The sequence below is a fragment of the Phacochoerus africanus genome, chromosome 4 (genome assembly GCF_016906955.1).
Source record: "Phacochoerus africanus isolate WHEZ1 chromosome 4, ROS_Pafr_v1, whole genome shotgun sequence".
Lineage (NCBI taxonomy): Eukaryota > Metazoa > Chordata > Mammalia > Artiodactyla > Suidae > Phacochoerus > Phacochoerus africanus.
Genome location: NC_062547.1, coordinates 126,299,206 through 126,310,687, shown reverse-complemented (window position 1 = coordinate 126,310,687; position 11,482 = coordinate 126,299,206). Strand labels below are relative to the sequence as shown.

At 35.7% G+C, this 11,482-nt stretch overlaps 1 protein-coding gene across 1 annotated transcript in view; it reads right to left on the bottom strand.

Moving 5' to 3' along the window:
- Positions 1 to 6,551: 6,551 nt before the first annotated feature.
- The window catches only part of SNX2 (sorting nexin 2), a 58,460-nt gene continuing 53,529 nt past the window's right edge, over positions 6,552 to 11,482 (bottom strand). Inside the window, exons 12-15 of the mRNA XM_047778501.1 lie at positions 10,832 to 10,975; positions 9,316 to 9,396; positions 9,133 to 9,204; positions 6,552 to 6,708 (exon numbers count right to left, since the gene is read on the bottom strand). Of these exons, the coding sequence (XP_047634457.1) occupies positions 6,658 to 6,708; positions 9,133 to 9,204; positions 9,316 to 9,396; positions 10,832 to 10,975 (348 nt within the window). The 3' untranslated portion in view covers positions 6,552 to 6,657. The remainder of the gene's footprint in view (positions 6,709 to 9,132; positions 9,205 to 9,315; positions 9,397 to 10,831; positions 10,976 to 11,482) is intronic.

The following is an 11,482-nucleotide window of genomic DNA, read 5'->3' as shown; positions in this document are numbered from 1 at the left end:
CATTGTTTCAGTGCCTGTCACAGTTGAGACTGACCAGTATTTACTGAATGAGTGGATGTGAAGCTTGCCCCATTCTTATCTCCATTTCCCTAAATTATCTCTGTTCCTACTTCACTGCAATGTCAGGCCCTCACCATTAGTTGGATGTATGCTTGCTCTTCTACCAACTGCTGTCATGATCTTCTTTATTCTCCATGATTTTTCTTCATTGATTACTACTTCTCTTAGGCCACCACATATTCAAGGTTCTTACATGTGTTTGTGTGTGGCAACAAACTTATTTACCTAAGAAATTGCCACATTTCTGCCTCACCCTTCTTTCCTTTGTCTCCAAGTTTCTTAGAAGTCTCTGCTCCTTTCCTCACAACTCATTTAACTAGTAACTCTGAATTTAGAACAACCTCCTCTGTAGTGGGGGGTCATTCTAAATTTCCTGGCTGAATAAAAGCAGACTTCCCTTCCACGTCTGATCGTTAGCCTCGGGGCTCCAAGAGCAGATATCAGGGGCAGCTTCTGCGAAGAAACCCATTTTGGTAAGCCCATTTAGATCCTAAGTCAAGCACACACCCATTGTTTTGAAGAAGCTGTGAGGACTGGTGAAATAATCAAAAGGCAGGTACTTTGTTCAGACTGAGATTGAGTATTCAGTAAACATTTACAGGATGAGTAATAGCTAATATTTATTAAGCAAAGAACACTGCTGAGAAATTCACATCAATTACCTTAATCCTCTGAGGGAATACCTGAACAGGTACCATTATTACTTTCCATTTTACAAACAGAAAAACTTAAGTTTTAGAGAAAAATAACTTGCTCAAAGTCAACATTGAGCCAGGGTTCAAACGGAAGACTACATGTGTAACTTCATTTTTAATCACCCCATTAGACTATCTTGGCCATGCCGTACTAGGTTTTTCTAGAAACAAGGGCATAATAGTTAACTTGAGAGGCATACAGACTGCTCCAAGCAGAAAGACAGCTATTGTGGAAGGCAGACATTAGGAAGCACCATCTGAAAGGTGCAAAGGGTTACTAGAGTCCTGCTGAGTCCTGGCTTCCTTCTAGTTAGATTAAAAAGGATATATGGAAGATGTTGGTTTTAAAGACTGGGTAGGATTTAACCAATTGCTGGTAAAGGGGAAAAGGTAACTCAGAGGAAGTAACATCAACAGCACTGAGCCAGGAAAGGATAGCGCATGCTCGCAAGACACGGGGGTTACTTGATTAAAGCAAAAGGTGGGTGAAGGTAAGGAGTATGATCGACGGGAAAAGCAGTCTGAGACCAACTTGGATATTTTGGACTTTATCATGGTCACAAGATCTTGTGGAGTAAAAAGAGTAGAAATGAGAAGGGAACAGATTTCAGAAACAGAATCAACACAAGCTGGGCCTTGGCAAAATGATATCTAAGCAATAGAACTGAACACGTAAGCATTTTGCTTTATGTCTCAGTTAGAAGAGGCTGGGAAACACATTAAACTGAAATTTAGAAACTAAGTTTGGTTGAAAAGCATTATTATTATACATGCACATAAACATAAATATTCACACCAACTTATACACATACATAGTGAAGACATTTGAAACAAAGATCTAGGAAATAAATATACGTTAAAATCAAGATAACTCAAGACTTGACTATGGAAGCAGTGAGAAAGCAATTTATTGTTTATTTTGTTAAATTTTTGTCTGATTTTAGCTTTCATTAAACAGTTACAAATACATAAATTTTAAATAGAACTTATTTTTCTCAAAGTAGTCCCTTAAAGCAGTTTATTCCATTCACTGATCTAAATGAAAAAATAATTTTATGGGAGTTCCTGTTGTGGCTCAGTGGTAACGAACTCAAATAGCATCCATGAGGATTCAGATTCGATCCCTGGCCCCGCTCAGTGGGTTAAGGATCCGGCATTGCCGTAAATTGTGGTGTAGGTTGCAGACTTGGCTCGGATCTGCTGTTGCTATGACACAGGCTGGCAGCTGCAGCTCTGATTGGATCTCTAGCCTGGGAACTTTCATATGCTACAGACGCTGTCCAGAAAGAAAAAAAAAAAAGAAAAATTTTTTTCTGTGTATTAACACATGGGACGTAGGCAGCTTCACCTTTTTTTTTTTTTGTCTTTTTGCTATTTCTTGGGCTGCTCCCGCAGCATATGGAGGTTCCCAGGATAGGGGTTGAATCGGAGCTGTAGCCACCGGCCTACGCCAGAGCCACAGCAATGCGGGATCCGAGCCGAGTCTGCAACCTACACCACAGCTCACGGCAACGCCGGATCGTTAACCCACTGAGCAAGGGCAGGGATCGAACCCGCAACCTCATGGTTCCTAGTCGGATTCGTTAACCACTGCGCCACGACGGGAACTCCGGCAGCTTCACCTTAATTGGCTTTGGCTTTAATTACAAAGTTTCCGTTTGACTCAGTGAATTAAGAAAAATACTTAAAATTACTCAATTTTTTTGAGAATCAAAAAAGTATGTGACAAGAGAAAGGAAAATGAGGATTTTTAATTTCTCCATGTGCATGAGAAGATTTGACAGCAAGCCACAACTTCTGAAGTAAAAGTTTAAAGAAATAAAATATCTGTATACCAAAGGACTTCCTAGAATTTTGTGTAAATGATTAGAACATTGAAAAGCTTATCATACATTTTCAAGGAAGAATGTTCACAGACGTTTAACATGTTTAAGAGGAAAACTCAGTTCAATCATGATTTAAGCTCTGGATTTGCTAATCTATAAAATGACGAAGTTGTACTAGAGCCTTCAAATTTCCTTCACGCAAAAGTGTTACCACTTGTCCCAGAAGATACTGAGTACCCATTACTTGCAAAGCACTGTGCTACAAAGTCTTGCACCTAACTTGTACCTGTGTTTGAGAGCAACACTGATTGGCCCCTTTTATTTAGGTTTGAATTTTTCACTGGATTTGGGATGGCAAATAACACCTGTTGGACTTGCTTTGCTCTCCATTCCAGGTCCACAGCACTGTTTAAGTCTGTATTGTCCAATATCACACCCACTAGCGACGTGTGATAACTGATCACTTAAAATGTGGCTAGTCCAAATGAAGATGTGATGAAAGTATAAAATACGCAATGTGTATTGAAGACTCAGTACACAAAACAATGCAAAACATCACAATAACTTATGATATATGGATTACATGTTAAAGTATCTTGGAGCTGCTAGGTTAAAAATTATTTTTACCTGTTTTTTACTCTTTAAAAGCTGGCTATAGCAAATTTAAAATTATGTATGTAGTTCACATTATGTTTCTATTGGTCTGAATTCTAAGGACCTCATCCACAGATCATCATGAGCTCTTCATGGCCATGATTACAAAGTCAGGGCAATCACTTTTCATATCACTCTTGTGGCAACTCCCCCCTCTTCTTGCTACTTCTGTCTGGCCAACTATTTACCTTACTACCTGAAACGGTATCCTTTACTATGAGGATATGGATAAGGAAGTTGATAATTCTGTTCGTTTTTTCAATACTTTGAAACAGACTATGTCACAAAGAGAGATATTGCACACATTTCCTGACTACTGGATATGGAAATGCTCCCAAAGTTCTCACCCGTGACTGGACTGCCTTTTCATAGCTCTTATGTTCCCTCCCACCAGGGACCTTCCTTCCTTTAAAACAGGATGACTTTCGCTCAGCCTATTTGTAGTTACTGTTACTCAATTTCAAACTCTTGTCAATCATATGACTGTCCATGCAGTGTCATAACAAGAAAGCGAAGGTGCCATTTAGCTTTATAATTAGTCATATGCTTGAGGACAGAAAAATGAAAATCTTTGCCATTCCCTTTAGTTACATCAAGTATTTTTCGCAGGAATATAATCTTTCTCCAGTCATCTGATTTCCTTCCTTAAGATGTGTGTGTGTGTGTGTGTGTGTGTGTGTATTTTTTTTCCCCTTTTTCTTTTTATGGCCACACTTCCAGCATATGGAAGTTCCTAGTCCAGGGGTCGAACTGGAGCTGCAGCTGCAGCCTATTTCACAGCCCTGGAAACACCAGATCTGAGCTGCATCTGCGACCTACTCTGCAGCTTATGTCAACACCAGGTTCCTTAACCCACTTAGTCAGGCCAGGAGATGAACCTGCATCCTCACAGAGACAATGTCCAGTCCTTAACCTGCTAAGTTGCAATGGGAACTCCTAAAATACAATTTATGAAACAATTTGTAGAAGAACTTGTAAAACTTTACTGTATCTGAATAATAAAAAAGGTTTAAAGAATAGCAACAATGAAACAAGGGCAATTTTGAGAGTAATATAAATATATATGTATAAAACGTGATGGATAGTTGAAAATACCTCATCAAAAAATACAATCAAAAACTTACTTTTTGTATTTAAGAAATTACTTTTTACACAAGTTTTAGTCTTGCTTCACTTTAATAAAACAGTTTTGATTAAAATTTGACTTTCTAATAAAATAATATTTATACTGAAGTCTGGTATTTTAAACAACATATTTTAAAGTAGAAAGGCACTTCAGGAATCAGTTTTATACCTGTTTTATAGATGAGATGTGATATGTCCAAAGTCACACAGCTACTGAGTGACGGAGGCAACACAAGTATGAAGAGTCCAAGTTCAGCTTGTTCCACTGTATTATGCTTAGTCCTTCTTTAATTTTTATCCAGTTAAAGACAAAAAGAAACACTTCAATTCAGACCTTTATAACTAAAAGATTATGTTATCAGCATTATCAATGCTCTCATCATTCTATTTATTTGGAATGAATATGGATTAAGACATTGAGGAATAATGTGTGGAGACAGGTGTGGTGTTGAAGAAATTAAATTAAAATGTTGGTAGGTATCAGAGGCTCATATAAATTACTTGACATTCCCAATATACTCTTTACCTTTTAGTAAAGGTTGTTAAGGAGAATGAAATCTGGAACAGAGACTGGGTTGGTTACTCTCTTTGGCTTGATCAAATCTGAAAATATTTATTATTTTATTTGGAGGTATTTGATGTTCTTACAAATGTACCACTGTAGAGTTAAGATTTGGGCTTGAATAACTAACTTATTATCCTATGTGTAAACTGAATTTTGGAAATAATGTAACTATGTACCTAATACTAGGACATCATTCTTGGTGACACTGTTACCACTAAGCCTATATTTTGATTATTAATGGGACAACAAGATAGGATCTGATATATATTAATATGAATCACTCATTTAAGTATTTTAAGTTACCTCCAATAAAAGCAACAAGAGAAGCTATATTATTTCTGTATCAGCTTCTTCTTAAGATGGCAAACATTATTTTATACCTTCTAGGATTTTTTTTTACTGTTCAATTCACCAAGTCTTTACTATTAACCTGTTATGTGTCAGGTAGTCTTCTGTGTCCTAGGATCATCAATATGAATAGTACTAATAGGCTTAAAATCTCAGTTAAAATAAGTGGAAACAAACATATCCTGAGGATACTCTGTTAAGTTCATTGTACCCAGGAGGCTGCTAGAAAGGACTCACACATATAATATCTCACTCTTCTGGAAGGGAGATACAGTTTTTAAGACTGAGAAGAGAGGCATTTTTAAGAATTCTTTTTAAAAAATGAAAATAACTCTGATGACAGTCGCAATTTAAAAACTTTCATCAGCATTAAGGATAAATAAATAGGTGAGATGGTTGCAAAAGACAACTTTCATCTTACTTCAAATTTGTTTTGCACTATCGTTATTCATCAGATTACAGAGTATTTTAGCATGACACCATTCTTTGTCAATTATGACCACAGAAAACCTACTTACAGTTTAAAATGAAAAACAAAGGAAAGGTAAGGAATAAATTAAATATATGTGAAGATAGTAGAAGATGTGCAAAATCCATAGGACTTGTAGCAGAAGCATTATAAATACATTTTTTCTAATTCTTAAACTGGGCACTTAAAACAGGGATGGATAAAAACAAGCAAAGACAATTACTGGCTCCTTTATCAACACAAGAGAATTCCCCAGAGTTGAACTAAGAGATAAATGTTCTTTGATTTATAAAGATTTTGTAAAAAGAAAACTGAGTTTCATTTAGTCATTTAATAATGAAAAAGTTTTTTTTTCTGTCAATTAAAAAAATTAATAGGTTGTAGTATCACCTATATACATCTAAAAGAAAACTCTTCTTCCTATTAAAAATGCTTTTAAAACATCCTAATATGCTTAAATACCCAAATAATTTGTTACTAATACGTCACAAGGAATATCATTTTATTACTGTAATCACAAAATCATAATTTCTGTACAGGAATGTATAAGTGATCATTAATCTATGCATTGATAATTCACTTCATAAAGAGGATGAACACACTACAGAACATATTGTAAAGGAAAAAATATTGTAAAATTTTCTGGCCTTGCAGTGCACTTTTTAGTGCAAGTATTTAAGACACAATAGTGTTCAATTCGGCAAAGTATTGCAGAATGTCATGCCACAGTCCACTTAATTCAAAAAAGGTCAGGACATGCAGCTTGTAATAAAATGTCAGAATATATATTTATAAAAAACCACATGTAATTCATAAAATATATAGTGGTTTATTTAGATGGTTTTAAATGATTTCATTGTGGAATTCTGCATAACTGGAACATCCAAGATCTTCTTGACAGGAATAATCTTCTTGCTAGGCAATGGCTTTGGCTTCAGGTAGGAATGCCTCCCAGTATTTTATCAGCTGTGGATGATAATAAAAATAAAAGATATTCTCATAATTTTTTTGTCATCTATAGAATATATCCTGTGACACCCCTAATAAAAAATCTATACAAATAGCCAACAAAGATTAAAATTTACTAAAGTCTGGTTCTTAAAGCGAATCATCCAAATTCCCTTAAACTAAGTTTATTAGCATAATTCATGTATTAATTATTAATTAATTTATTTTGTCTTTTGTCTTTTTAGGGCTGCACCCGTGGCATATGGAGGTTCCCAGGCTAGGGGTCTAATCGGAGCTGCTGCCACCCGCCTATGCCAGAGCCATAGCAATGCCATATCTGAGCCATGTCTGCGACCTACACCACAGCTCACGGCAACGCCGGATGGTTAACCCACTGAGCAAGGGCAGGGATGGAACCCGCAACCTCATGGTTCCTAGTTGGATTCGTTAACCACTGTGCCACAACGGGAACTCCTCCCTCCTTTTTCTTAATTTATTTTTCAAAAAATTATTTCAAATATTAATTACTCCTGGCTAATTTCAGTTTTTTTTTTTTTTTTGGTCTTTTTAGGGCTGCACCCATGGCATACAGAGGTTCCCAGGCTAGGGGTCAAATCAGAGCTGTAGCCATAGGCCTATACTACAGCCACAGCAACTCCAGATCTGAGCTGTCTCTGTAACCTATACCACACCTCAGGGCAATGCCGGATCCTTAATCCTCTTAGCAAGGCCAGGGATTGAACCTGCATCCTCATGGATGCCAGTCATACTCGTTTCCGCTGAGCCAGGACAGGTAACTCCTAATTTCACTATTGCATGTAAAAAAATACAACTTTAAAATACCTAAGAACTTCTTTAATTTTTGCAAAACTGTACACAGAGAAAGAAAGTTGGAGTTCCAGTTGTGGCTCAGTGGAAACAAATCCCAAGTAGAATCCATGAGTTCAATCCCTGGCCCCGATCATTGGTTTAAGGATCCAGTGTTGCTTCGAGCTATGGTATAGGTCACAGACAGGGCTCAGAACTGGTGTTGCTGTGTCTGTGGTGTAGGCTGACAGTTATAGTTCTGATTCCACCCCTAGCCTGAGAACCTCCATATTCAGCACCTGCAGCCCTAAAAAAAAAAACTAATTAAAAAGAAAAAAAAAGGAAGTCTGTTAATATAAGCTAAATAAGATTACCTTAAATAATGAAATTGCAACGAGCTTTTCCAATATAAGGTTATAACATTTCCTAGTTCAGAGGATATTCATTTTATGTTATTGCTAGTAAAAAGAATGAGAAAAAATGAGGAAGAAAAGAAAATATCCAAGCAGGAAAAGAGACTGGAAAAAATTACCTGCTGGTCTTTGCTGGATAGTCCAGATAATAGAATAGAGTGCCGTACAAACTACCATTAAGTTAAAACTCCATTAAAAAAAGCTTACAGGACCTACGTTTTTTCTATTTAAAAAAAATGTGGGAGTTCCCATTATGGCTCAAAAGGTTAAAAATGAAACTAGTGTCCATGAGGATGTGCGTTCGATCCCTGACCTTGTTCAGTGGGTTAAGGATCTGTTACCGCCGTGAGCTGTGTGGTAGGTCACAGACGAAGCTCAGATCCCATGTTGCTGTGATTGTGGCACAGGCTGGCAGCTGCAACTCCCGATTTGACCCCTAGTCTGGGATTTCCATATGCCACAGGTGTGGCCATAAAAAAGCAAAAAACAACAAAAACAACACACACACACACACACACACACACACAAACTGACTTTACTAAGTAAAACAAACATAATTTGAAGATATGTCTTCACCTAATTTAAAGGTACAATCTATTTTTTATATACATGTGTGTATATATATATATATATATATTTATATATATTTTGCTATTTTAGGGCTGCACTCGTGGCATATGGAGGTTCCCAGGCTAGGGGTCGAATCAGAGCTGTAGCTGCTGGCCTATGCTAGAGCCACAGCAATCCAGGATCTGTGCTGTGTCTGTGACCTACAACACAGCTCGCAGCAACACCGGATGCTTAACCCACTCAGAGGGGCCAGGGATCGAACTCACATCCTCATGGATCCCAGTCTGCTCGTTAATCCCTAAGCCATGAAGGGAACTCCCTATTATATATTTTAAAACAAATGAAGGAAGAAATCCTTCTATTTAAGATATTACATAATTTGCTCTATTACTCAAATTACATGAAAATATACAGGAATGTTTTCTCACAGCCTAAAATTGGGAAAAGTGTTAAGAAGTAGAAGCAAAAAGGACCCAAGAATTTTCAATTACTTTAACTACCATTTTTTCCTTTGGTGTCTTTGTTTTTCTGTATTCCACTGGTTACTTCTCCAGTTTAAAAGCTGAATTCACTGATGATTATCTTTAAAATGAAAAAGTATACCCCAAACAAATTCTAGAAGTCTGCAAGTTATAAAAAAAAATTACCTTACCTGTTGTTGTGTTTGTACTAATGACTCTAAGTACTTGATAATAACAGTTTTAAAATCTTTCACTCGTTCTTTCTGTTAAAGTACATGAAAAAAAAGGTTCATTAGTACAGAACTAAATTTGATTTTAACACAATAACACAGAAAATGTGACCATGCTGTTAAGTATACAATTATTATACTTGCCTCAAATCTTCCCACTTCTTTTCGAATCGTTTTAGAGATCTGTTCAAAATCTCTTTCTCCTTGTTGCACTTTTGCCTCCCACTAACAAAAACAAAAAAAAAAGGGCACAAGTTTTTTATTCTTGTCTGGGAAAAAATTACAGAACTAGCTGTCATGACCATTCATTTAATTTACAATGCAATGCCTAAAAACCCTGAAAGTTCAATATTGGGAAAGCCCAATTTGGCATCATTCAAACCACTGCACCACGATGGGAACTTTCTCCCTTAATATTTTACTGTCAGATTTATTCAAGATTAGGATATTCTAGTACTTAATGAACTACATTCGCCACAACTTAATTTACATGAAAAGATTTCCCCGAATATAAAATTCATTATCAGGAGTTCCCGTCGTGGCTCGGCAGTTAAAAAACCCGACTAGCATCTATGAGGATGCGGGTTCAATTCCTGGCCTTGTTCAGTGGGTTAAAGATACGGCATTGCCATGAGCTGTGGTGGAGGTCGAAGATGCGGCTCAGATCTGGCATTGCTGTGGCTGTGGTGTAGGCCGGCAGCTGAAGCTCCGACTGGACCCCTAGGCTGGAAACTTCCATATGCCATGGGTGCAGCCCTAAAAAGACAAAATAAATAAATATCAAATCATTTAACAGTATTAGAATGTAATTTCTCATTATTTTCCATATCTTTAAATTTTTAAAAAATATATCAATATTCTGCTGCTAATTTCAGGAATACATGTTCATTACGATTTATATGCCCATGGAAATAATTAGAAAAATTATATGACATTTAAAAAACATTTTTGTAATGATGAAATGTCCAGATTAAAAAAAAAAAAGTACAGTTATGGTCTACTGAACACCTACTGGTAAATATTAAATTCACTACAAAAACAATGATGTGATTAGTGACCAATGGAACAGCTAAAATAAAATAACTGAAGACTTAAGCAATGAAGTGACATTTTCCCACTATGTAACCAAAACACTGGTACATACTCTTCAAAGAGCAGGTACATTTACTTTAAGTAATATAAAGGTTGTCCTACCTCTTCAATTTCCTTATTGAAGCATGGCAAAAAAAGTGTATAAATTATAATAAACTTAGTAAATTTACTGAAATACCATATATAATACATATATATGGGGAATAATGTTGCCTGAACAGCTAAATGTGGGACAAGTCTATCTCTAAAACCATTTTTAGACACAAAGTAAGTAATTATCTGAAATCAAATTAACCATCTCCAAAGAAATATGTAAATATTAATTCAAGGTTAATTTAAGTCTCTTCCTTATATGTTTCTTTATCCATTCCATAATTATGCAGAAGTAACAAAGAGCTCTGGAGATTTTAATGATCAAAATGTTAAAATAATTCTAAAGCAGTTCATAAAATTATGAAAACATAGCTAAGTGTTGAATGGCTCAGAAAAAAACTTATGAAAAATTATGCACATATGAATGACTCATGGAAAATCTGGGTAAAGAGTTAAAGCATTTTGTATTAATCACCTCTCTTATTTCATTTTTAGCCTGCTGTATTTTATCTGGTTTGTTAGCAACCATCATTTTTGCTTCAGTTTCACGTTTTTTAAGTAAAGTCATTTGAGCATCTTCCCATTTCTGCCAGCACTTCATTCGATGGTCAAACACACCCTATAAGTGAATCACATAAAACTATTAACTGGGAATTAACACTAAAACACTTTCATGATACAAGAAATGCTGCAATAATGAAAGCAATAAAACCAAGTACTTATATGCTACTTTCTTATACTGAGATACTGAAAATAAACATGCCATTATCAAAGAAAAAAGGTTTCCATATTCATTTGCTTAAAAGCAAAAAAAAGCTGTGATTAGATGAAATATAAAAGCTCAGAATGGAAAAAACTATATACAAAATCCATTTCACTAGACTTTGGGGATTAATTCGTGGCTCACAAGATTTCTAAGAGTGTTATGCTTTGAAGAAAGATTTCTTTAATAGGAAAATGCTGGTGTCATATCTACGGTGGAATTTTTCCTACTAAGATATCAAAAGCAGATTTAAGTGTAGGAAATATGCCAGAAATTAAAAAAAAAAAAGTTATAAGACAACAGAAAGTAAAGTAAAAATGTGGAAGCGATTACTAAGAGCTAATTAAAAAATTTTTATTTTTA